At 41.7% G+C, this 27542-nt stretch overlaps 2 protein-coding genes across 2 annotated transcripts; one reads left to right on the top strand and one right to left on the bottom strand.

Moving 5' to 3' along the window:
- Positions 1-2078: 2078 nt before the first annotated feature.
- On the top strand, positions 2079-6170 carry LOC125722693 (kelch-like protein 10). Its single transcript, XM_048998896.1, has 5 exons — positions 2079-2210; positions 2738-3227; positions 3602-4213; positions 4723-4872; positions 5506-6170. Exons 1-5 carry the CDS (start codon positions 2080-2082, stop codon positions 5809-5811), a joined length of 1689 nt encoding a protein of 562 aa, XP_048854853.1. The 5' UTR covers position 2079; the 3' UTR covers positions 5812-6170.
- A 17048-nt stretch (positions 6171-23218) lies between these two features.
- On the bottom strand, positions 23219-26456 carry LOC125722684 (serine/threonine-protein kinase pim-3-like). The gene is made up of 6 exons (XM_048998884.1): positions 26306-26456; positions 25954-26069; positions 25795-25839; positions 24223-24601; positions 23842-24018; positions 23219-23226 (listed from the first exon to the last, which is right to left on the bottom strand). The coding sequence occupies exons 1-6, from the start codon at positions 26454-26456 to the stop codon at positions 23219-23221; spliced, it is 876 nt and encodes a 291-aa protein (XP_048854841.1).
- Positions 26457-27542: the final 1086 nt, after the last annotated feature.

The raw sequence follows: 27542 nt of genomic DNA, 5'->3' as shown, positions 1-27542 counted from the left end.
ACTTATTTAATATAATAATTTTATATGTATGTCTTATTTTGACTTCTGTGCGTGCTTGTTTTATATTTAAAGTTCTATTTGATGATGAGATGATGATGAGAACCCTTTATTGCTGTTGCAATACACCATGTCACTAGTCACAAGTACCGGTGAGAAACTGGCAATCAACCGACCATACATTTTATATGTATGTCATATTTTGACTTCTGTGTGTGCTTGTTTTATATGTAAAGTTATATTTCTTCCAATTTATATGTTAGTTATTATGTTTGTTTGTGTGTGTATATATCTATATCCAGTTAAATTCAGTATGGTTCGGACAACAGTTTTTTTTACGATAAAATATGTTAATGTACAATCCTTAATATGTCTTGTGTGTGTGTGGGTGGGTAAAAATAATTAATTTACTTTGGGATTTTAGATACAGTAAGATATTATACACAGACCTAAATAATTACATAAACACAGTCGTTGCTGTTTCAGTTCTCTCCTACCATTTATATTGTCACAGTGAACTATATCCTAAGATGTACTTGTACAACGTTTGTATATAGTATAGCATGAAAAATAATAATAATAAAAAAACTCAGCCAGAGTAGAATTGTTTATATATATATAAATATATAAAACACTCCTGCGCTCTTGCGTTGTGTACACCCAAAATGACGATTCCACCATACACTGCGCTAGGCTATATCGAGTGTGATGTTAGTTGCAAAAGACGCAAGCTGATCCCAACTTCACTTTGCTACACGTCCACTGTAAAAGCAGGGCCACAAATAAAACACCACCTACGTCTCTGTGCTCAATTCAAACGGAAAATGTCGCCAAATCCATTCGCCATTTCACTATGTGCTGGCTAGTCATGGCGCGAGCATTAGCGACGGACGCGAACAGCTTCAGCTTATCTTGCCACAATTCAGCTCGACTGTTTAAACTTCAGCCAAACACAACATTCAGTGTTAAGTGAGAATTCTAACGAGAAATAATAATTACTTACATCGTTCAATGGGTGCCCTCGGAATATCTGTCCTGCCGCTACTCCCATCCACTTCTAACTTAACTCGTCCATCTGTGTGGGGGTGCGCAAGAACGATGGGTGCCGCGAAGCTGCAGGAAAACAAACTTAAAAACCTGCACGGAAATATATTAAACTAAAGTTAGTCGGCAGAAGTGAGGAATTACAACAAAAAAAAAAAAAAAAACGATTTCTCAAGAAAAGATCATAAAACAGGAAAATGGTCAATAGCTCATGGAGTGATATTGCACACTGTACCTTGATTGTAACATAACTGCTCTATAATATATAATCGATTATATGCAATAGTGTTCAGGATTTGGGTGAAGTGTACTGTACACAGCACAATAATCATTGTGATAATTCCACACTTGCTGCAATATGTTTTCATGACTGTATTGGGGATATTTGCGGTCCGAAAAATACGTCCGCCTTGTGCTAAATGTGGACCAAAACAGACGGACTACGCAGCCCAATTTTCAAGGACCATTTTTGTTCTAAATAAAGGCCACAACGGGCCGACCAGATTTAGCCCATAAAATAATGTCCTGTGGACATTTGTTGCTCAGTGGCTTATGTTTAAGGTGGAAACTAGGGAATAAGATACGAACTTTAGCCTCGTTCCTGACAGTCATGTAAAGGACCTTTTTTGTTTTTCATTTTTAGAAACGTAGCCGAGGAGAAAAAATATGAAAACATTTTTTTATTAATTAAGGAACTATTTTATTTATTTCGGGAATTCGTGATTTGACAATTCACACATAATACAAAACGTAAATGCTAAGATAAGCACGGTATACATTTTCCAAAAGTTATGTTAAAAACATTTAACTTGTTCTTCTTGTACAGCTGATTGCGCATAGAAAATATTTTCCCCCCAATCAATTTCGAATCTCAAATATAGATTTAAAAATAAACGTTACGGTATCTTAGAACACTGTGACGCAAAAGTGCGGTTTTTGCGTATTAGAACACGTCATTTCGAGTGGTATAAAAAGGAGAAAGAGACGAGACATCCACATTTTTGAATAATGATGGCACACGACATGGAGCGAGTACTGATGTCCCCGGCTTTCGAAGTGTTCAACAAGCTTCGGCTCGCAGGACAGCTTTGTGACGTGGTCCTCATCGCAGACGGTGTTCAGTTCAACGCCCATAGAGTGATTCTGTGTGGCTGTAGCTCCTACTTCCAGTAAGTTGCTGTGGCTCATATATGACGATGCCAAAACAGCAAGGAGTCCGTTTTTTTCTCTCGTTAGCAATGACTTCTCCTTGGCAATAAGGCTCTAGGATGACAGAAAGTTTATATTAATATATATTATATTAAATTATGTTAATGTAGGTCAGTGCTGATCAGAAATATTTTTAAGTATACAGTACCACCTTAACGTTTAACATATAATAATAATAATAATAATAATGGTATAAATATATAAAAAGGGGACCATGTCCATCAGGCAAAAACAAAGTATTCCGGGGCACTTGCCCACCAGCCCAAGTGAAAAATATTATAGGGGGAGCTAATGTTGGAAAAATAAGAGTTAAAGCCCCTGGTCCCTAGTTCTTAGATGCCTATGTGATCATCTGTAGCGGGGCGTCCTTATCTCTGGTTTATTTCCATTTGGGGGTCCCTGGTTCAGAAGATTTAGAAAACCCCTTATTTAACTTTGCCTGCAAAACCCATATTTATTAGATGAGTCACTTCTGGATTGTTTTCAGGGCTCTGTTCACCACCGGCTGGAGTGATTCAGGAAAGCGGGAGTACCAACTCCCAGGCATTTCCCCTGAAACATTGAGGCAGGTCATCGAGTACGCCTACACGTACTCTGTGGTCATCACATCTGACAATGTGGAGAACCTCCTGGCAGCTGCTGATTATCTCAGTGTCCTGGGCATCGTGCAGCGCTGCTGTGACTTCCTGCATGAGCATCTCTGCCTTGACAACTGTGTTGGGCTTGTCAAAATCGGAGATGTCTACTGCCTCAAGGAGCTGCACCAGTCTGCATTGAAATTCCTCCTGAAGAACTTCAAGGAGGTTGCCATCAACTCAAACGAGTTCCTAGAACTCACGCTCGAAGAACTTTGTGACATCATGGAGCGGGATGAACTGAATGTCAGAGAAGAGGATGTGGTGTTTCACGCCATCCTCCGGTGGATCGAGCACGAGCCTGCCACCCGAGAGGCCCACATTTCAGTTCTGTTGCCCAAGGTGAGTATAGTTATACTATGTTCTCATTGACTTGTGTATATAACAATAGAATGCTCATTGAGTGAAGTCCTTATTACTGTAGCTAGAGACTGAACCTCCATTTTCATGTCCCATGAGTCTACAACCAAGGCTTCCAGGTATTACACCTGGGAGGAGAGTGTAACAAATAATGGAAAACAACACACTCAAATGTCTTACATGAAATAAGTGTTAGCTGACACATCTGAGACTTTCTATGTAAATGGCTTCAGCTAAAGAAATTAAAATTTGCACTTACTGCTGTATCCTTAATGTTAGGAATTGCTCATCTCCAGAGATTCACAGAAAGCACTAAGGAACTCATGGGAATTCTCTCATTCTTGTTTCCTGTGTAGGTTCGCATGGCTCGTATGGATCCAGAATATTTCATGAAGATCGTCAAAAAAAACGATCTAGTGAAGGCCAATGCGGCGTGCAGGCGAATTATCAGTGATGTCATGAAGGTCATCTATGATCTTGATGATGAAAGTCCACTCTCTGACTTTGAGAACCCGCTGATCCGCCCACGCTTGCCCTCTGACGTTTTGCTGGCTGTCGGTGGATGGAACATGGGCACTACTAACTGCATTGATGCGTATGACACACGGGCCGACCGCTGGGTGGATATCACGCAGGAGGAGCAGAGCAACTTAGCTGGTCATGGCATGGTGTACCATAATGGATTTGTGTACTGCATTGGGGGGTTTGATGGCCAACACTTCATTAATTCCGTGCGCAGATATGACCCGATAACACGAGAATGGCAGCAGATGGCCCCCATGCACTGGCATCGCTGTAATGTTAGTGTGGTTGTGCTCGATGGGTTCATCTACGCCATGGGTGGCCATATTGTTTTCAGGCCCCTCAATAAAGTTGAGCGGTACAACCCAGTAACCAACGAATGGACCCAGATCGAGCCCATGAATGAGAGGAGAAGCGATGCCAGTGCCACCACCCTGAATGGCAAGGTAGGGTAATGGGAGGGCGTCTGACTGTGTTTACCCTCATCTTCCCCTTGAAATTGAGTATTTTACACAGTCATGAGTTCTCTTTCTCTTCAGATTACTGAGTTTTTTTGGATAATTCATTTAGTTCATTTGGATAAATGCATTATTGGTCTCCATTAGGGGCATATTGGGTAGTGCTGTGGTGTCATATCCAAGACTTGTGAGATAGATGAAATGGTGTTCCCATGTCAGGTTTCCTTTATTCTGTTCCTGGGGGAGCAGAATTGAAAACTCTTTGCAGATTTCCCTTTTCAAACAGCCATACTAAACCTGAAAATTAGCTGATTATGGTGTGTTTGAGAAGGGAAATCTGCAAACTGTGTTCCGCCAGGACCGGAACTGGGGAACCCTGTCATACACTATGCATAGCACATACTTTTATTTTTGAGTCACAATGAACTTCATCTGTAACCTCCAAACCCCAGTCATATACAGTATAACGGTGTTCACAGTTAAATTGTTTTTCATAGATATACATCTGTGGGGGCCACAGTGGAACAGAGAGCCTTTCTACAGTGGAGTGCTTTGACCCACTCACTAACGAATGGAGCTTGATCACTCCAATGAGCACTCCCCGTCACAGCCTTGGAGTCACGGCGTATAAAGGGAAGATCTATGCGGTGAGTGATTCCTTTCTGTGTCAAATCTCACATTTTACCTGTAAGACTCATGGTTTTTTTGTCTTTGCTGCTGTGTCTTTCATTGTGATGCATTTAAACCAAACATAACAGTTAAATGCCAGAAATACCTGCTGCAAAGGCTTATCTTAATACACATAAAAACATATATGCTACCCTCTTTAGCCTCCCTGCATTCATTTCTGGGTTATAAATGGATCTGCTGGGGGTCTCTGCTACTAGCTCGGGCTGTAAAGTTTAAATTTTTTATTAATTATTTTCTCTAGTTCTAGATATAATTGGTCAGATTGTTGTTTTTTTCAGTGTCTGATTAGCTTCAAGTGTTCGTTTTAAGTAATAACAATAAAAAAGCAAAATATATTAGCATAAGGAGTCATTTTTGATGGCTCACAGTTTTCACCGAATCATACAAGTTTTCTGTTGCCCAAATCCATGTTTTCATTGCATATAGGTTGACATGTGTATATAAGCTTGTGTCATTTATAGACAATGGGAGGTTCTAAGGAGCCTGCTTTCATAGGGTGAAAATTGCTTAAGAGTTCATGACTTTGGGAAAGTTGATGTTTGCCCATCCTTTTGGCAAGCAAGTGATAATGAATCTTTGGCATCTCTCAGGTGGGCGGTATCAACAGGTCTGATCACCTGCAGACCATGGAGGTCTATGACCCTACCACAAACCGCTGGCATGCTGTGGCCCCCATGTCTACACCACGCAGTGAATTTGGCATCGCAGTGGTGGACGACCTCCTGTTTGTGATGGGCGGCCACGATGGGTTTAGGGTAACAAACAAGGTGGAGTGTTATGATGCGGGGACAGGCAGCTGGTTTCGTGCGCAGGACATGAGCAGAGCCAGAAAACACTTCAGCTGCTGCGTAGTGCCTGCGCACCCCCGCATCATAAAATACGCTTCACCTCGTTAGTCCCTGATGGCCACCAAGGAGGAAACCCATCTGCCCACAACAGCATGCCCAGTACGTAACCTCATTTACACCCCCCACCCCGAAGTCATTTTCCATGGCCTCGCTAAACTCCTCCCACACCTGAGTTTTTGCCTCGACGACCGCCGAAGCCGCATTCCATCATTTCATCACCGCTGTCCACCAGCGGGTTCGGGGAATGCCGCCACAACAGGCACCGACCAACTTACGACCACAGCTCCAGTCAGCCGCCTCCACAACGGAGGCATGGAACAAGGCCCATTCGGACTCAATGTCCCCTGCGTCCTCCAGGACATGGGAGAAGCTCTGCTGGAGGTCGGAGTTGAATCTTCTCCTGACATTGCATACTTAAAATAAAGTTTTTTTTTTTTCATATTATCTAGTTTGTGAAAGCGTCATAAATTTCCCATTTTGGATAAACGTTGTTCTCGTTTGACGGTTCTCTTCAGAAATTCCGCTGCAACCATCGGTGATTGCTAATTAAGCACTAAGGTTTTTCGTAATCAATTGAAATACTGGTTTAGTGCAACCCCTTCCCCTGGGACCTACAGTAAACATAGCCAGCAACTTGAATTTGGAGAAGGGATGTTACCTCTGCATTGATTACAGTATGTACTGTACACAATATTATTATATTGTGGGTATCAGAGTTTGCGGGTGCGGACGGGCAGGCTGGCAGGAAGGAGGCAGGGAAGGACGAAGCAGGGAGGTAGAATACGGGGAAAACTGGGGTTTTATTAGGGGGAAGACGGCTATGGGCAGAACGGGACATGACAACAGCACTAACATCAATGACGGACATCGGACAGGGCAAGATGTGGACTGATATAGACAAAAGACATGGCAAAACGACAAGGTACAGCTAGGCATGATAGGGGAAGAACACGTGGATAATCAGGGGCCGTGGCACACAACGATCGTATGAGCCAGGCATGACAGTGGGTCTGTGTTCATAGTGGGGTACTGTAGGGTTCAATTTTAGGACCAGTACTGTTCCTAATTTACATTAATGATATTGACAGCAATACATACAGTAAACTGGCTACATTTGCAGACGACACCAGGGTGGGTGGCGTAGCAGATATTGATCTAGCAGCGGAGAGGCTACAACGGGATCTGGATTTAATTAGCGACTGCGCTGATACCTGTCAGATGAAATTTAACATACAGTAGATACATGTAAGATAATCATGCAGAGAGCAGAAATATAAAGTACTTGTATTTTATGGGTTCCACTGAAATAAAGGTAGCTGATTATGAGAAAGATCTCGATGTGTATCTTGATGCTTCTATGCCCCACTTTCGCCAGTGTGGGGAAGCAATAAAAAAGGCCAATAGGATGTTGGGTTACAAGTCTAGGTGTGTGGAGTTTAAGACAAGGGAAGTGATGCTACGATTATACACTGCTCAAAAAAATTTAAGGAACACTTTTTAATTAGAGTATAGCATCAAGTCTTTTAAACTTCTGGGATATTGATCTGGTCAGTTAAGTAGCGGAGGGGGTGATTAATCAGTTTCAGCTGCTTTGGTGTTAATGAAATTATGAACAGGTGAACTAGAGGGGTAACAATGAGATGACCCCCAAAACAGGAATGGTTTAACAGGTGGAGGCCACTGGCATTTTTTCCTCCTCATCTTTTCTGACGGTTTTTTCACTAGTTTTGCATTTGGCGACGGTCAGTGTCACTACTGGTAGCATGAGGCGATACCTGGACCCTACAAAGGTTGCACAGGTAGTCCAACTCCTCCAGGATGGCACATCAATACGTGCCATTGCCAGAAAGTTTGCTGTGTCTCCCAGCACAGTCTCAAGGGTATGGAGGAGATCCCAGGAGACAGGCAGTTACTCTAGGAGAGGTGGACAGGATCATAGAAGGTCCTTAACCCATCAGCAGGACCGGGATCTGCTCCTTTGTGCAAGGAGGAACAGGATGAACACTGCTGGAGCCCTACAAAATGACCTTCATCAAGCCACTGGTGTGAATGTTTCTGATTGTTTGGACTTCATGAGGTTGGCTTGAGGGTCCAACATCCTCTAATGGGCCCTGTGCTCACTGCCCAGCACCATGGAGCTCGATTGGCATTTGCCATAGAATCATACCTGTCAAGTATCCCGTTTTGGCCGGGAAAGTCCCGTAATTTACCCTTCTTTCCCGCCGTCCTCCCGTATTAGTATTTTCCCGTAAATGTCCCGTATTTTAACCTGCGTTATTAAAAAAAAAAAAACGTCCCCCCCAAAATCTGAGCTCTGTCACTAGCCTCGCGATAACTACCACCTGCAGTAGCCTATTACGCGGGAAAAAAACACGGGAAAAAAAGAAGAAAACAGACAGATGATGGACGCCAGGACAGAGAAGGAAGGCACTCCTGCCAAAAAACCAAAACCCTCGTGTAAATACCGCGATCAATGGGACAACGAATTAATTTTTCTGAAGAAGAGCAGGGTGGGGGGCAGTCACGCGTTTTGTGAAATTTGTAACTGCGACTTTAGCATCGCACACGGGGGAAGGAATGATGTTGCCAGCATGACAAATCCGCCAAGCACAAGCGCGGGCTAAAGGCACAAAAACATGCCCAGGCGATGTCAGCATTCGTGACGAGAAATGCCACTGAGGCAGACCAGGTCACAAGTGCAGAGGTAAAAATGGCAATACTGTGTGCCAAAAACAACATTCCTTTCTCCTTCCATGATGACTTCAACAAGTGTGTAGCTGACATGTTCCCGGACTCTGCTATTGCACGAAAATACTCAACGGGAAAAACGAAGGCTGCTTTGTTTCCTGTCTGCCATTATTGGACAAACTGATCACCTGGATTAATTAGTTTGTCCAATAATGGCAGACAGGAAACAAAGGAGCTGCCTTTGAAGTTCAGGAAGTAGTGCAGCTGTGCATAAAGCCAGTTGTAGTTTATAAGTGGTTGACAAGTGGTGATTAGCTTTCTTGTCGCCTGTCTTAAAATGTAAGGGATACTGCAGCTTGGTTGGGGTGGTGGGACTGCTCGCGGCGGGCGCCGGAAAATTTCCCTTATTTTCAAATCCAAAACTTGACAGGTATGATAAGCACCCATTCTTAAAGCCAAATTGCCATAATATGTGAACTTTTCGTAGTTACTTGGCGTTTAGGTGCACTGAAAAATGTTCCTATGTCCATTTTCCTTTTCTCTGTCATTTTATCTAGTTTATGACACTGTAAGGCAAGGCGAGTTTATTTATGCTGTAGCCATTTTATACACAATGGTAATTAAAAGTGCTTTACATAAAGAAAGTAAAACTATCATAAAATAATCACAACAATAAAAACAAGGAATTAAAAAAGGTTTAAATTTGTATTTAAAATTAATTAAGACACTTAAGAACAGAATAGAAACTGATTATACAAAAAAATACAGTGGGGTCAGTTCGGACGTAGCACAGTGCTCATTTAGTAAATGCACAGCTAAATAATATGTTAACTGTGGCCGTTAATGTTAAGTTAATATTATGCCAAGTCGTCACAAATAAAACAATGCATTGGAAACGGCTCTGGCGCGTTAGTTGCAGTGCACTATGGAACAAGTTATTGTAAACAAGCGAACGTTAACTAAATAAGTAATATTTTAATCGCTAATATATCTGATTCATGGAAAATTACATCGGTAATCAGCATTTTTGCCGAAACTAATTTATGAATGAGTCTGCATTAACTACATTAAAGATAATCGCTTTATTTAAATTAAATAAAATACTCTACTTATTGGAGTTCAACATTAATAGAGCCGCAGCCACACACCTGACTCGTGTGTGTGTAGAGTAGGTGAGATGAACTGGGAAAGCAGGCAGCGGGCCAAACCACTGTGAGGAAGGGGGGGGGAACGCAACTGTTTCTAAAGGCATTGTTTGCGTTTGTTTTATTTTCTACCTACACAATTATTTTAGGTATACATACATATATTTTTCACAATAGAGAGTGCGTTTTTTTAAATAATTTATTGGGGGGGGGGCATGTTCCCTCCGTCCCCCCCCCCCCCCCCCCCCCCGCGATTTACGCCCATGATTATAATGAATAATTGTGGGGTTTATTGCTTCCGTGGGATAAGCGGTTTGGAAAATGGATGGATGGATGGATGGATTATAATGAATAATTGTGGGGTTTATTGCTTTCGGGATAGGCTCCGGACACCCCGAGACCCAGTAAGATAAGCGGTTTGGAAAATGGAAATGGAAATTGTGGGGTTTATAGAAAAAAAACTGCTAGCGATTATAACTAACATGGAATAGGAAACAACAGCCCTCCACAAGTGAAAACCCAGATGAATGCTACTGAGAACTGTGTTAACACTGATAAAACTAAGAGTATTTTTTTAGTTCTGTGCAACATTGTTTTTTTTAAATGTAATAGTCAGCTTGAAGCATTTACCTTATTACGAAAGCAATGTCCCAAATTACTTAAACATTTTAAGTAAACATTTTACCATCCATTACCGTAAGGGTTCCCAGCCCCCGGTCAGTGTACCGGTACCGTCCGCGCTCAGTGCTCAGGGGGGGCGGGCGGTGCCTACCGTCCTGTTTATTACGGGTTCGCGCCGTATTAAAAAGAAAACTGTCTGTATTGTTTAGTGCCGGATTTCCGTTCGCATAGCCAATCTCCCACCATTCCGCATATTTTATCGTGGACACCCCGGCAAATTACACCGCCGTTTTAGGGATCAGTGACATTTTTTGAAGTTTGGGAAGATTTTACTAACCAAATAGCTGTCTATCATCATCACTTCGATATAAGAACACCTCCAATAAAAATAAAGACCACAAGTTTTAATGACATTAAAAACATGCAATAATTTTATCGACATGTACTACATTAGTATAGTATAAAAGAGAAAATAATCAAAGTTGCATAATATAATTTGAAGAATAAAACGAAATTTTGGAGAGCTAGCAAACTGCTCACCTCAGTGCCATTTTCATTCGTAGAGTTTGCTGTGCTGCAAACGGTAAAGAATATTTACGTTGTTTCTATGGAAACTACTCCCACTGTCCGCTTAACATTAGTGTAATAGTACATACGTTGAAACTGGCTAATGAGCTGTGTTACGCTACGTGCGTATTACGTCATAACTCGTGCGTAGAGTCCATTTTTCCGGGGAATGTCGAAGACGTGCTATGTAGTTCAGATGTAGAAAGTTCTACTTTTCTTTTAAATGTTAAAGAAAGTTTCATAAAAACAAATTGTATAGCGAATGTTCAGTACAATAGGAAGCGTTATTTTGTTCAAGCAAATGGAGCCGAGGCATAACATTTAAAGGAATGTTATTCAAAGGTAATAATCTTCCACCACACTGCAGCTTAAATACACGCGTAGAGGCAAAATACCGCTTTCTTAAATTAATTACATGATACGTGAATGTCCTGCTTTGTCTTCCAATAAGGTAAGCTCGGTGGCTATAAACACTCATACATTTAGCTGATACAAATTAATTTTGTACTTTGGAAAAAAAAGTAGCTGATTTTTGGCTTGTTGAGGCTTCCACATATGACAAACCACAAGATGGCACTGCCTGAGCATGCTTTTAGAAATGTACTGGAGTGCCACTAGCAGGCAAGCAAGTTACTTTGCAAGTTCTAGAGCACAGCAATGGTGTTTGACATTCTGTTAGCTATATACGCAGGGATGGATATAACTGGTAAGCATTCAGCATTCAGCAACTGGTAAGTACGCATTCACCTTCAAAAGCGATATGTGCAGCAATCGGTTGTTGTAACAGTGTGAATTCATACATACTTTATGTGCATTTGCGGCGATATGACAAGAAATTACCGTGCATTTTAACCTCTATTTTCCTTACTTCTTTATATTACGTTTTCTCTGCTTTATTTCAGTCAGTCTAACATATTGCGCCACAGCCTTCAACCCGAATTTTCATAGCAGACTTCAGTTAGGAGTACGCCTTAGTAATGATTAACCTGGGACTCACCAGGGAGGTGTGGGGGGATACTATTGTAAATTGCTTAGTTTTAACTATAACAGCCTTAATAATCCTATCAAACACAGTGAAATACTGCAATACCTTTATCGCTGAAGGTCTCGTATGATGCTCTTTCAAGAAACTCATTTTAAACCATCAGACGACAGGTGTGGATGGGCAGATTACATCTATCATTCTACAATCTTTCTGCTGTAGAGCAAGGGATGTAGCAATATTGTTGCATACATCTATTCCCTTTGTTCTTTGCATATCTGATGTGGATTCCCGATCCAAATGGGAGATCTGTCATAATTACTAGTTTATTGTTCATTACGCCTGTACTATTGGTTAACGCATGTGCTCCTAATTGTGATGATATTTTCTTTAAGCGTCTGTTCTCACTGGTACCTGATACCTCTAAATATCACCTTATCTTGGGGAGTGATTTAAATTGTCGCTTTAATCCGAAATTGGATCATCCATCCCCCAAGATAGCTCTGCCTTCAAAATCTGTCGAAATGATCAATTCTTTTACCAACAAATTTAATGTGTCAGGTGTTTTCACAATTTTTTAATCCCACTCGAAAAGAGTATAGTTTTTTTCTCTCAGATTCATCACACGTTTACCCAAATTGACTATTTCTTAGTTGATAAGACTTCTTGCTCAATATCTGAGTAGCTATGATAAAATAGCTTTCTCAGATCATGCTCCAGTCTCCTCGAAAATTTTGTTAGAACATGGTGTCCTTGACGGTTCAACACTCAGTTGCTTTCCTTGTTGATTTTATTTCACAACAAATTGCCAATTTTCTTTCTTTAAATATATCTCCAGATGTATTTGTTTCCATATCGCTGGAAACCTTGCAGACTCATACCAGTGGGCATTTTATCTGATATGTAAGCAATGATAGAGAGCTGTGGAAGGAGAAGATGGCATATTTAACACAGCGTGAAGCAGATCTTGACAATTGATATGTTTCTCCCCATCTGATGATGTTTATAAGGAGCATCTAACGATACAAGCAGAGTTTGAATTTCTAGTGTCTCAACATACTGCTGAACTACTGATGCAAACAAGGTCTCATTATTACGAGCAGATCCTCTAGAAATGAATAATGCATTCAAGCTTTTCTCCTCTCACTTGTTGTCTAGAGTTCAATAGTTTCTTTAGGGATTTAGCCATTCCTTCATAGGAATGTGTGGCTGTGAATGATTTAGATGTCACTATCACTCTCACTGTAACTGAACTGACCACCATGGCGGCTGCTTCGCAAAGTGGTTAATGTCCCAGACCCGATGGCTTTCCTTCAGAGTTCTATAAAAAGTTATGGCCCCAGTTGTCCTCTCTCCTATTGGACATGTTCAACAACCTGAACCTCTTGCCCAAGCTAATATTTCTCATGCTAAAAAAGGGGAAAGATCCTCATTCTTACACCTCCTTTCACCTAAAGGCTTATTGAATACGGACTAAGATCCTGTCCAAAGCACTGGCCCTTCAGGCTTGTTTGACCAGATTGAGGTCCTTGTCAGAATTTTGTTGGTGGTTCCAGTGTCCTCATGTGAAGCTGAGAGGAGCTTCAGTGCATTGCGCAGACTAAAGACGTGGCTAAGGGCTACTATGGGCCAAGACAGACTTCACAGTCTGTTAGTCTGCAATATGCAGAAAGACGAGCTGGACAACTTTAACATAAACAACATATGCCAAGAGTTTGTGGGGCCCAGTGATACCAGGAAAAACACATTTGGTACTTTTGTTTAGTGTCTATTCATTAATGTAAGTTTGCTTTAAATTGCAGATGGTTTTTTTTTTTTGCATAGAACAGTTACTGTAAATTGATTATTTAATTGTTGATTTTGATACAAAACATTACTTTTTTTTATATCTTTTTCACAATAATAGTCATGTTTAAATTTTATTGTATGTTGATGGCTTGACCGTAAACAACATAACAAAAAATGCAATAAATAGTTTTGAAGAAAAATCTGCTTTGTCACTGAACCTGAGAAAAACTTTGAAAATAAGCATAATGACACAGTCTCCATGCTACAATAATAATGACAGAAGTAAAGTTTACGCCCATGATTATAATAATTATAGCAACTGTATTTTCTGTATGGTTGAAGATCTGTCTGGTCTTTATTCATTTAATTATCACTGTAAATATCTGGTTAACTATCTATCATTTACTCCTCAGAAAGCAAATTCAGACAGCGGTTGCCTGGATCAACACCCAGTACTGGGATGCCTGGAACCTGTGTGACGAGACGGTGTGGAGGAGTGCTCACGAGCGACACCCCCACTGTCCAGGTTGGGGGGGATAAGGAGGGATTGGGAAGGGCTACTTGGGAAAATGTGGAGGTATCAGAAAGGGGCGTCCAATGGTGAGATGGAGGGGGCGGAGGCTGGTATGAATGTAATGCATATGGTAAATGGAGGTGAGGAGAATGGATGTGAGGTAAGAGTGAATAGCTCTCCCTGGTTTCACCTCTTAGCCCAATTTCACTGTTCCAGCCCCCACTGCAGTCACTCTTGCTTCCCGCTTTAGGTTCCCCTCTCCTGGCCATATTATTGTTGCACTGGTTCCATTGCTTGCCTGTCTTGTCTGGTTGTGTCCTGCCTTGTCTGTCCCTGTGCCATCTTTGGTCCTTTTGATGCCCAATCCCTCCCTTTTGTCTCCTTCTACTGTGTCCTTTGTTCCCACTTACCCACTGACACCCACTGTCTGTCTTTTGGTCCATAGTCAGCATCCCTGTTGGATTACCTGGCCTGTCATGAGTTGTGTCCTGGGGGTTAGTCTCCCCTGTTGTCCTTGGTTTTGCCCTGGTCTGTGTGTCCCCTCAATGATGCCCTTGTACCCGGAGGGCACAGGATTGGGAGGGGGGCGTTTACTGTCATGTCTTGCCCATTTAGTCAACCTTCCTCCCCTTCTGTCAGTCACTATCAGCTTCCTTGTGTTTTCCCATTCCTTAGTCTGGTAAAGTGCCCAGTCCTATCTTCTCCAGTTGTGTCCTTGTCTGTTTGCGTCTCTGTGCCCAAACCTGCCTGTCAATAAAACTCCCCACGAAGGGGATTCTGCCCTACAGTTTGCATTTGGGTCCTACTTCCCACCGGTGACGTGACAGAGGAATACATGCTTAGTGCCAGGCAGAAATCTTTGATTTTGCATCCATATGGTGACTTGGTGAAGTTAGCTGATAGTTCTCTTGATTCCAAAGACATATGATTCTTGTCTGTGCATTATGCATATCCAAAGTTAAGAGCTTCAGATTAATAGGTGCGAAAAACGCATCTTGCGTTTGTCGAGTTCGAAGGGTTAACTCACTGAATATTTATGTTACGCCGAACATGACTCATTGTCGTTTTGGACAGTAAGCACTTTATGTATTTCATCCATTGCTCCTTTTCCTTATGGTATACAGCCGCTTTATACATGTGGAGACTCACACACATTTTTCACATTCCATTACTTTCACACATTTTACTGTCATTGTACATCTCTTCTGATGTCACATTTATTTTTATTTATTTATAACCTGGTAACTGCACACTGCACAAATACAAATAAATCATGAATTACCAAAACCTTAAATACTGTACAGAAGGATAAACTCAGTTATTGCTGAAAAAATCTATACACAGATATAAAAATATAATATTCCCATCAAAATCACACATGCACAGCCAAAAATGTAGACAGTAACTATATACTGCTTTGCCAAACAGGTACAGGTATCAGACACACAGAACATCAACTTGTTCATTATACTCTTTGTTTATAAGATAACTGGGTACATCATCCAGCAGAAGGAAAAATAGGCCGACCATTTAAGACAGAGAATACATTCAGCAAACTGAATGTGACCTTCACTGCCAGACATGCAACGTGTTAAATGGTGCAGTGTTATACTGTACATAACATTTTAATTAAAGATATTCAAATTTAATATAGTGTACTTTAGTGAACTTTTGTTACCTTCCTCACACAAATATGTGAATTCGTCCCATACTGAAAGAAATTACCCTTTATGCCCTCACCGATGTGAATTGGCACAAATTTCCACAGCTTTCTCACCACAGCCAGCCATTTTCTCCATAATCATAATCAATTCCAACTCCTGCTATTATTTCTTTCACTGCAGACAGAATGACGTGGCCTTCCATCCACTTCAGTCTCATTCATTCTGCAATATGGGTGCTTGTGGTTATTAAGCAAGCAAGCAAATGATCCATCTTCTTCTGCAGTATCAGCACTTAAAGGAGAAAGTCAGTCTGTGAGAATAGGTGACTGCAGTGACTGTCTTTCCGTGCCATCAATGTGTGCAGGGAGTAAGACCAGAGTACAGACGCACAAAGCTTATATTTCTTGCTTTTACCAAAAACAAGCTGAAAAATAAATATGTCCAGCTGTTGCCTGAGAACCGCTGCGATATTTTTATTTCAAATACAAGCTCGAATCCATCCATCCATCCTATGTAACCGGGGGTCCGGCGTCGGCTGTCAGAGGGCTGAAACAGCAGACGCTGTCGGTAATCCAGGTCGGCTGATCGTAGATGGCAGTAAGCGCGCCAGGCATGACTCGGAGCCAAGGAGACGAAGCAGAGATCGGTACACAGGAAGACAGGAACACAAGGAGGGGAAAAACGCTTGCACGCTGCATAAATCATGAAGATCTCGCGTCTGGCCAGAAATAAGAGACTGAGAAGGGGAAGGTTGACCACAGATGGGAGGGGCGGGGTTCCAAAGCGGAACCACACCTCCTCAGGCACTTCCATCTCCTGCCAACATTCCTCTGTCCTTTATTTCCCTTCACACTGCACTCCTATCATGCTCCACAACCACAAACCTCTGAAATCTCCAACACTCTCTGCACTCGACTGACTCCTTACCAGCTTCTCTCCTGCTGCTGCCTGCACTCCTTCATGTTCTGTCGGCACCCAAACCACCTGCTTTGCTCGCCCCATCATTTCTCCCAGATCCAGCGTGGGCTGATTAAAAGCCACTGCTAAGGGGGGCTCCTCCTCTGGTGTGTTGTACCATTCCCACTACTCTCGTCCTCCATATCTGAATGGCTACTCCCTCAGGGCCTAATATTATCCAGTCTGCCGTCATGCGCATCCCGTCTTTCTCTCGGCAAGGCAGCGGATCTATCAGCCGATCCCACTCATCCCTCACTCCAGGATCACTGAAATCTCCCATCGCAACTAACAACTGTATTTATCCTATTTCCAATTTAGCACATTGCTATATTGTTCCTGTATAAATGGTCTCCACTGTTCTAAGATTTCCCAAACCTTTCCAATAACTTCTTCTAATCCGTATAAGCTATACTATCCCTGCTGGACAACAACCTTTGTTGCAGAAGGGTGAACTGTCCACTGAGTACCTCTACTCCCCCTTCGTACATTTTATGTCATCTGCAGCTGACACAAAGCATCTCTGCCTAACAAATTCACTGGGATATGCTCTGATGTTAGTTTAGACATATTTACATTTTTGGCCCCTATCTGAACCTCTACTAAACAAGATTCTGGAACATGCAGGTTGGACAGGTGTGTCCAGGTTGATCACAGCTCCAGCACACCAGCTGAATCAGCCTGTTCCCCAGTCTCCCAGGGGTCTAGGATCATCAAATTTGTGAGTAAATGGGTGCCCTCTGAGGAAACCCCCATCCATTGTATATACTCACTCTGTTCTAATTAGGGACCAGAGGCCAATTAGGCCTTGTTTTTTGGCGGTGACTAACTCAATTTCTTCGTCAGCTCCCTCTCATGCTCTTCAGCAGAGTCCTCCTCCTCTCTGTACAAGTCAATAGCGTGGATCAACTGCTCCTCAGGAATAGTAATAAGTCCCACCACTTGCCTTAGCCTGCTTCTCACTGGCTTCGGGAGCGTGTCCTGCAGTGCCCTCTGGTACAGACCTCTAAACACCGAATCCTGCAGGTCCTGCTCTGCCTCAGTGCTCCACCGCTTTTCTTGGGCTTGCAGATAGGCAGCTGGGCTCTCCCCCTCCTTTACGGGCTCCACCTTCATTTCAGCCACACTCAGTCACGAAGTCCCTGTCACCACTGCCAGCATTCTCTCCATTCCGTCTACCCCCAGGACACAAGCCTGAACCGCTTTTATGTCCCCCATCACCAAGTGCCGTCCCATAGTTTCCTCCTCAAATACTTTCATCCATTTTCCAGCTCCGTCTGCCAGGACTGTTCTGCCCATGACACATACTGTGTCTGTGCTCCTTTCACCACCAGGGGGAGCATCAGAGTGTCCCTATCGGGAGTCTCACAGCCCTCCTTCTTCCCACTGTTCTATGATCTGCATTATCCTCCTCTACTCCTTCCTCACTATCTGTTTCTATCTCCTTCTCCTGAAACTGACTCCATCCTCTACATGGAGGGTTAGGGCTGTCCATCAGATGCATCAGCCCTTCTGCAGCCCTACCACTTGCTCCGCACCCCACCTTTATATCACCCCCTTTTTTCTTAAACCCACATGCCTGGCCTTCTATTATTATATCACTCCTTCGCAGTCCTTCCTTCACGGTCTGCTGCCACAGGTCGCTCACTTCCCTGTACCCATATAAACAACTTTCTTCATCCTTCTGTTTCTTCCCCTCTGAACTTTATCTTGCCCTCTATTACTGGAAAGTGGCCCTTAAATATCAGAGGTGGCCCTTCTACTAACAGATACAGTCCCTGATACAGAGGAAGTCGTAACTCCTGCTCTGTTTCACCTTTGACTCCTGCCTGATTCTCACTCATCACTCTCTCATGACTTTCTGCTCTTTTCTCCAGGCCTCTCCCTTTGCCATAACCTCAGAACCTCCAGTTGCTCACTCCTTTTCTTGTTACACCTTTCTGTGTTCTTATTAGCCTTATAATACTTTATCAGAGTCTCCATCTCCTCACACACTGCCACATCCAGAAATATAGCAGAAATATAAAGTACAGATATTTTATGGGTTCCACTGAAATAAAGGTAGCTGATTATGAGAAAGATCTCAGTGTGTATGTTGATGCTTCCATGTCCCACTCTCGCCAGTGTGGGGAAGCAATAAAAAAGGCAAATAGAATGTTGGGTTACATCTCTAGCTGTGTGGAGTTTAAGTCAAAAGAAGTGATGCTATGATTGTATAATTCCTTGGTAAGACCCCACCTAGAATATTGTGTGTAGGTTTGGTCACCATACCTTAAGAAGGACATTGCTGCCTTGGAAAAGGTGCAACGTAGGGCTACGAGAATGATTCCCGGTCTTAGAGGAATGTCTTATGAGGACAGGTTAGTTGAGCTGAATCTGTTCAGCCTCGAGCAAAGGAGACTAAGTGGGGGCATGATCCAGGTATATAAGATTCTAACAGGTCTGGATGGCGAGTGACATGACATACAAGACATGACATACCACAAGTGGAATTTAGCGGGAGAACATTTTAAAACGAATTTGAGGAAGCACTTCTTTACACAGCGTGTAGTTAGAGTATGGAATAGTCTTCCTACTAGTGTAGCGCAAGCTAAAACCCTGGGTTCCTTTAAATCAGAGCTAGATAAGATTTTACCAACTCTGAGCTGTTAGGTAAGTTTTCTCCAAAAGTACTTGATGGGCCGGATGGCTTCCTCTCGTTTGTAAATTTCTTATGTTCTTAAGGTTACTTTTCCTATAGAACAAGTCTATACATTGTCCTTTTAATAAACAAACTAAATAGCCTTATGCTATTTATCTTATTTACACAAAAGCTTGTCATTTTTGTCTCTACATGGTCGCGCCTTTACAATTCTCCTCTGCTCTCTGTATTGCGCATGGCGGACTTCCGCCCCGATGCAGACAGGTGAGCACACTCCCACCAGCGGACAGAGAGCGCGCGTCGGAAAATATGTCACGTCAACCATCTGAAAAGCAGACAAAAATATCTGCTGTGCCATACATCTGTGTATGAGTCCTCAGATCTCCAGCCCGGTCAAAAGTTTCACTAATTATCTACTTCTTCCCTTGCATGTTTAGTCCTATACTGAACTCCCTGATCGCTACACCTTACTGTTGCTTTAAGTTTAAGATTTGTCCAAATTTTACAGTAACCTACCCACACTTATATTACAGAGAATGTTTTTTGCATTAAAGCTCGCAAATACTAAATTTGATTCCACAGTTATGGCTTTAGATACCGAGGGATCCTGGTATATCATACTTACACAAAACTAATTATGGTAAATTACTATGTGAAATAAAGAATTATCTCCAAAGATGGGAAATCCTCCCTCTATCCTTATTGGGGAGAATGGAGAGCATTAGAATGAACATACCACCTAGGCTTCTCTTTATGTTCCAGTCCCTGCCCATAGGGGTCCCTATATCTACATTCAAAACGCTCAATAAATGGTTATCCAAATTTACCTGGGAAAACAAAAGACCCAGGATTGAACTGAAAAGACTGTTAAACCCAAAAGAGAATGCGGGTCTGGACTTACCTAATTAAAAAAAATATTACTTGGCAGCCCAACTTATATCAGTAGTGGTATGGATAACCCAGGACAGGGAGGCTCAGTGGGTGGGAATGGAACAGAGTATCTGCCCAAATTTGCCGCTGGACATAGCAATTATTTTTAATCAAGATACATGGAAGATGTGCAGAACCACAAATATTGTGGAAGACCAGTTCCACCCACTACATGGACTTTTCTCTCTCTTGCCTTCTGCTTAATGGTATTGAAGCACGTGTGCTGGTTCCTCCAGACTGTGTAACAGTTTCATACCACAAGTCATCAAAATTCTTCATGTACAATCATGCTAAAATCTCTGCCTAGGCAAATGCCATTCTAGTGCACCTCCTCAATATATGGTCCCCAATGATTCCAGTATAATCTCTCTGGTGTTTGTATATTACAGTTAACAAAAGCTGATTTAATTTTCTTTTGAACAATGATCCTTTTGTCAGAGAAGCCCTGTCTTGCAAATTTCCCATGCTGATATTTTGCCCTCAGTGAAGCTGCTTGGGTATGGGAGGTATTTTCTGCAGAAAATAAAATTAAAATGATAAAAAGATAGTTTCCAAAGTCTCAGCACAATAATCCTGCAAAATGAAAATGAAATAGCACCATTTGCATTTTAATTTTCCACTCATGTATGAGTCAGATTTGAAAAATTTAAAAATTAAATTACATTTTTGACTTTTCATTTTCCAATTAGAATTTTCATTTCCTACTTTGCCTTTTTATTTTCAAGTTCACTACATGCAAATACATGTTAATCGGGGATGTGGGCGGAGCTATGGATCACTGTTGCAGTTTTTTCAGTGCGTTTGCGGATTCCGTTGTCTTCCTGTTTCTTGGCCATGGTCAAACCTGTCGCCCAAACTAATGGCAAAGTCACACGCGGCTTAAGTTAGCTTCTTATTTACAGCAACACTAGAAGGGAATGTTTGTGCATGGTGCAGTTTTTACAAGACATTTTGGAAATACAAAATATCGTATGAATAAATGGTTTGAGCTATAGAACATATATTTATTTTGTATAAGAAAGTCTTCCTGTATTGAAAATGGTGGAATTACCTGGACATAATATGATTTCTCATTTGTAACAGTAAACTGGTTGCATGACACTTTGGTCAATTGTTCACAGTCATTTGAATAAGAAGCCATATTTCCAAATGGAATGCAGAGGTCTTATTCATCTTGGGTAAGGCAAATATGAAATGCATAGTACACAGCAGGCATGAAACTCTGATGACACTGAAATTAGCCTGGGCCAGATAGCTACCTAGCTGAAAACATGGCAGTCTGGCCAAGGCTAATTTCAGTCTTTCCTTACAATGGCGTACCTGCATAAATATGTGTGCCATAGCTCCAAAATTCTGTTTATATTTTATTTTGTATTTTCAAAATGTCTTAACTAAAAACTGTACAGTATGTGTAGCTGCGAACACTCCTTGTAGGCAAATTAAGCCGCGTATGACTTAGTTTGGGCGACAAGGTTGACCATGGGCAAGAAACACGAAGACAACAGAATCCGCAAACGCAGAGAAAGCGCAGCAGTGATCCGTAGCTCAGCCCACCGCCCCAATTAACGTACCTTGCTTAGCTGGACTATCTTAAATCCGAAAAATTATCAACCACTGGCATCAAGTGTTTTTAAGTAGTCAGTCAACAGCATGCCAGGTAGACTGTTACAGACATGCTCACAATAGACAGGAACAAATATGTACTGTATGATTTTAACTTTTATTAATGTTTTTGACTGTTAAACTTTATTCATTTTACCTGTGAAAATGTTAGTGGATTTACAGTTAGTGAAAGCTAATTGTTCTGCTGACAGTTTTCAAAGTTAGCACAAATGCTAATCCACTAACGAAAAAGTGACCTCTGCTGATTAGCAGTTAGGGGAACCCTGCTCACCACTACGTACAGGCGAAGATGACGTTTGTCATATGACATGATTATAACAAATTAATAAAATATTTTTTATTATATATTTTTTTCAGCTGTTGTAGAAGAGATGTTTTGCTGCTTCTAGTATAAAATAACACATAGTAGGGTGTAAAACACGTTTCATTTTATGGCACCATAACATAACCTAGTAGTTAGTAGTTGTACATGATCATGTCTCAAGATGCTCCTGTAGGTAGTAGCTCATGTTCAGCAAGGGTCTAATTTCCTTGCAGATTTTTGAGGAGTGTTGTAGAAAGATGGCATTCCACAGCTTGCAAGCTAGTAGCATATCCTACCTCAGTGATCTAAAATGCATTTGACAAACAATTTACATTAATGGTCTGCTACAGGTCCAAGAGGGAAGTACTACTCTGGTCATATCTGTGTGCTTCCAGTGAAGAACTACTCCCACGAGCTGGAGCAGAACTGCAACATCCTACTGCTCAAAACCGAGCAGCAAATATGCTACACTATGCTGAGAAACATTTTGATGACATATGCTGCCCAAATGAGAATTACAGTAGCATTAGTTTTACCTTAAACAACCCTTAAGACATGCAGGACAAGCATAAGTGACTGAAAGTGTTTGCAGCAAGTATAAATTTGGGTCTGAGGGAGACACAAAGCCACTATTGTGCAAATCACTGTATCTGTTGTAGTGCTGCTCAGTAAAGTTGTAATTAATTACACATGCCAGACTCTGACTCTTAGTAAATCATTAAATACAATCCTAGATAAAGTACCCAGCATGCATCACCCCAAGATGTCTGGATTCCCCCTTTACTCTGCCCTCGTCTTAATTCAGGTCAGATCATCATAACATGACTTGGATATTCAGGTAACCATGGTTAGAGACACCAAAAGAGATGAAAAAACACATATAAAGAGCATCTGCATAATTGAATCTTTATTGAGGCACAGCTCAGCATTACTTAAGATGCCTGGCGTCACAGAACACTGCCATGTTCATGCCATCTTTCTGTGTCTCGCTGGCGCTGTATCTCTGCACCTCCCATCTTAATGCTCACATCACATCAATCTTCTGCAAAAGAAAGCATGAATGTACAGAAAAGAATGCAGTTTAGGAAACAATAGGAATTGGAACCTATGCAAAACATTCAGTCACAGAGCATTTTCTCCATAGTTGTTGGAAATAGACTTGTTCACTGGTTTCAAGAGCAAAATAAATCATGAAGACCTTGAACACATGAATGAGACACAAGGACGGTTTTCTCTTACCTGTCCCAAGACTCAGCAGTGACTTCCTCTCCCTTGCCTCAAATGGTGACATGTTAAGTTTCTAAAGTAAAGTACAACAATGGTTGCTTTATAAACCATCCCCAAGGGTTACAAGCTACCTTGATGCAAAGCAACTGCTATATCATCTGTATCTTTTATTTTTAAGTGAGAGAGCAGCATACCTTTCTAGAGGCAAGAAGTACTTTTTGCAATGAGCCCACTGTCAGCTTTACTTCAGAAAGGGATGGAGCTCGATCTCCTCCATCCTCAGCCTATCTGCCACTTTGACAGTAAGGCACTGTTTTATTAGATTACGACAGTCTGTCAAGGAACAGATTGGGAAAGTTGCACAGTTAGTCGGAAAATAATATTCCCTCTCGTGGAACTTGAGTCATGGAGCAAAGTGTAAGCTACTCACTTGGAGAGACCCATGGTGGGAATTTATAGTGGCCATAAACGAGTGCCCTCTTCCTGCGGAAGGGGAGGTAGCCGCACACCAGCTCAAAGAGCGTGACCCCCACCGACCAGACCGTGGCGGGGCCAGCTCGGTATTTCCGTTTCCGGAACCACTCTGGGGGAGCATAGGCATTTGTCCCTGAAACAACAAGGTGAAAATCGCACAAAAGTTTTCGTACAGCTGGGTCTTTTTACTGAAGCGAGCCAGGTTAAGACCCAAGAATACAAATCCAACGTCCCTACAGGGAGTTTAATCACAAATCTAGTTTTGTTGAACACTGGGTTAAACACTACCTGCTACTAATCCAGAATGACAGGCTTTTAATTAACCTCTCTTACTGACCTGCAAATTCCCTGTAGGCATCGTCCATCCATACATCTCCACATCCAAAGTCGATCAGTGTGACCTCTAGAGTTTCTGTATTGACTAGGAGGTTCTCCGGCTTCAGGTCACGATGTAGGACGTTAGAGTCCTGGCAGTGACGCAAAGCGCGGAGAACCTGCAGCAGCACATGCTTTGCCACTTCTTCAGTGAGGAATCCTCCTTTGCTTTTGCAAAATTCATGGAGATCCAGGCATGGGTCCGGCCTTTCCAAAATCAGGATATAGTCATTGACCCCAATAAACCAGTCAATGAGCTTAATGATATTTTTGCAGGGTGCCGGAAGGCTGACGAGGGTCATTATGGCCACCTCCATGGGGACGGGCTCGTCAACTCCAAGCTATGAAGGGAATGTACATATGTTAAGAACATAAGAAATGTATAAACGAGAGGGGGCCATTTGGCCCATCAAGCTTGTTTGGGGAGAAGTTAACTAATAGGTCAGAGTTGGTAAAATGTTATCTAGCTCTGATTTAAAGGAACCCAGGGATTTAGCTTGCACTACACTAGCAGGAAGACTATTCCATACTCTAACAACAAGCTAAAGCTACAGTAAAGAAGTGCTTTCTCAAATTCAGTTTAAAATGTTCTTCCACCAATTTCCACCTATGGCCACGAGTTCTAGTATTTAAATTAATATTGAAATAGCCATTTGGCTGAACAGCATCCAGACCTGTTAGAAACTTATATACCTGGATCACATCCCCCCTTAGTCTCCTTTGCTCAAGGCTAAACAGATTCAGCTCAGCTAACCTCTCCTCATAAGACATTCCTCTAAGACTAGGAATCATTCTCATAGCCATACATTGCACCTTTTCCAAGGCAACAATGTCCTTCTTAAGGTATGGTGACCAAACCTGCACACAATATTCTAGGTGAGGTCTTACCAAGGATTTGTATAATCGTAGCATCACCTCCCTTGATTTAAACGCCACACACCTAGAGATGTAACCCAACATCCTTTTGCCCTTTTTTATTGCTTCCCCACACTGGCCAGAGTGGGACATGGAAGCATCAACATACACACCGAGGTCTTTCTCGTAATCAGCTATCTTTGTTTCAGTGGAACCCATAAAATATCTGTACATATCTTTATATTTCTGCTCCCTGAATGGGTTACCTTACATTTATCTATGTTAAATTACATCTGCCAGGTATCAGCCCAGTCGCTAATTAGATCCAGATCCCGTTGTAGCCTCTCTGCTGCTAGATCAGTACCTGCTACACCACCCACCTTGGTGTCGTCTGCAAATTTAACCAGTTTACTGTATGTATTGGCGTGAATATCATTAATGTAAATTAGTAACAATAGTGGTCCTAAAATTGAACCCTGCGGTACCCCACTATGATTGCAGGCCCACTGTGACATTGTGACTCTAATAATGACTCGCTGCTTCATGTCAGTTAACCAGTTTTCAATCCAACCTGCTACAGTTCCTAAAATCCCTGCAGCTTTGAGCTTAAGCTAGAGCTGCAACTGTTTAGACAGAAATTAATCTAAAGAAACCGAGCTCCATGGCTGAGGACACTTACCATTTCTATCTGCATGCCACCCTTTCTGGCATACTTTATGGCCACCTAAAGGGGGAAAAAAAATTAGTGTATTGAGATGGTGTCACATTTTACAGGATAAGATGGATCTCTGGACAGATATCACTATGCATGTTGTGATCACACCACTTGGGGACTTACTGGGAGGCCATCGCTCTTCCGACTTCCGGCATAGACAGCTCCAAAACCTCCCTGTCCGAGGAGCTTCCCCTTGAGATAAAGCTCCTCCAAAGGTTCTACAACATTAGACAGGTACACTTGAAGAAAAGAATCCATACGGCACTTTCTCCATGAGAACAGACTTGAGGATACTTCACTATTAATTTTAAATAGCATGCATTAATATTTCATTACCACATACCTATCCTAGAGTTTGGTCTGTTAAATCTGCATTATCATTAGTTTTCCTATTAGATGCCTATGTCAGAAAAAGTTAACTTTTTTAGTTAGAATTCTCATTCTCTCTCAAAGACAGTCATCTGTTCATTCAAACCTTTGCGGGGCATTTTGAATCCCAGTTCTTGGGTGTCACGGCGAGGCGCTTCGGCAGTCTGCGCTTCGCTAGTCTGTGCTTCCTGACTCTTTCTCCTTTTCTTCGACGGAGATTCGTCGAGAGTATCGGAGTGGGGTCGTTTGGTGGCCATTTTATCTCTAAATCAAAAGAATTTTATTTTATGTTACGCTGTTCGATGTGGATAACACTTTACACTAAAACACATGACTTATAATGGGTACTACCTAATAAATTAAAGGCGATTTAATCGTACAGCTCAAAACTGTATTTTTCTAATATAGTATGACATATCTGCTAAAATCAACCAATAATAATCGATACCGTATAAGTTATAAGGATTCGTTGTCGGAAGAGAGTAAATAAGTCCCTCACCATGCACAGAACGATGAAAATGATTGATAAGACATCCTGAATTCTAGAATGACGCGCGTTTTAATGCACGGGCTCACCCAGGCTAGATCCCAGGGGCGCAATCCCCGGTCATAAAATGCAAAAATAAATGACGTATTTCAAAATATTATTTTGCAGTAATATAGTTAATTGAGAGTTTGTTTTGTATGTTTGTTTATGCTGCATATATGCTGTATATATTGTGTGTCCTGGATATTTATACAATAAGTCCATTTTTGTACTTACTCATACTCATATTTATTCCAGCATCTTTGTCCCAATTTGTCCGTCAGTTTTATGGTTATTTTGTTCAAAAGTAATACTAGAATCGATATTCCTTTGTGCACCGCTAGAGGGGGTTATAGCCTAACGGGAACATTAGTTGAAGTTTCGCGGGATTTTCTTCAGGTAAAGAAACGCCTGGAATACGAACACCGCGGATGTCTCCCGTCTGTGCTCTTTTAGTTTTAGAACAGGTTAGTACAGTAAATAATTACTGTTTCATGTCCCAAATGTTACACACAGGTGTTTAACTGTATTGTCAAAATGGTAAAGTGATTTGAAGTGCAGGATTGCTCTTCGCTTCTTACAAACCGAACATTAACGTGGTTTGTGAAAAGGGTGCCCGTGTTTAGTCATCTTTTTTATATATATCTTATTATTAACATGTTAAATGTCTAATTGTTTTTTTACGCTGCCTGGTATCTTGTCCTGGCATTTATGCAGTTTAATTAGAAGTTATTTTCACTGTTACACTGAACCAGAATGTGAAAAAGTATATATTTGTCATTGTTCAATGTTGCTCATGTCGCAGCGCTGGGCTCAG

This window comes from Brienomyrus brachyistius, unplaced genomic scaffold (assembly GCF_023856365.1).
Source record: "Brienomyrus brachyistius isolate T26 unplaced genomic scaffold, BBRACH_0.4 scaffold41, whole genome shotgun sequence".
Classification (NCBI taxonomy): Eukaryota; Metazoa; Chordata; class Actinopteri; order Osteoglossiformes; family Mormyridae; genus Brienomyrus; species Brienomyrus brachyistius.
Note: the sequence above shows the minus strand (reverse complement) of the source record. Positions and strands in the feature narration are given on the sequence as shown.

What these genes read in the sequence shown, in the direction of transcription:
- LOC125722693 (XM_048998896.1), top strand. Translation starts at nt 2,080, where the DNA reads ATGTCCCCGGCTTTCGAAGTGTTCAACAAGCTTCGGCTCGCAGGACAG. An exon ending in TTTCAGTTCTGTTGCCCAAG is followed by an intron (nt 3,228 to 3,601) that starts GTGAGTATAGTT and finishes TTTCCTGTGTAG; the next exon opens with GTTCGCATGGCTCGTATGGA. An exon ending in CCACCACCCTGAATGGCAAG is followed by an intron (nt 4,214 to 4,722) that starts GTAGGGTAATGG and finishes TGTTTTTCATAG; the next exon opens with ATATACATCTGTGGGGGCCA.
- LOC125722684 (XM_048998884.1), bottom strand. Translation starts at nt 26,456, where the DNA reads ATGGCCACCAAACGACCCCACTCCGATACTCTCGACGAATCTCCGTCG. An exon ending in GGAAGAGCGATGGCCTCCCA is followed by an intron (nt 25,840 to 25,953) that starts GTAAGTCCCCAA and finishes TTCCCCCTTTAG; the next exon opens with GTGGCCATAAAGTATGCCAG. An exon ending in TGCCTACAGGGAATTTGCAG is followed by an intron (nt 24,019 to 24,222) that starts GTCAGTAAGAGA and finishes TTGTTGTTTCAG; the next exon opens with GGACAAATGCCTATGCTCCC.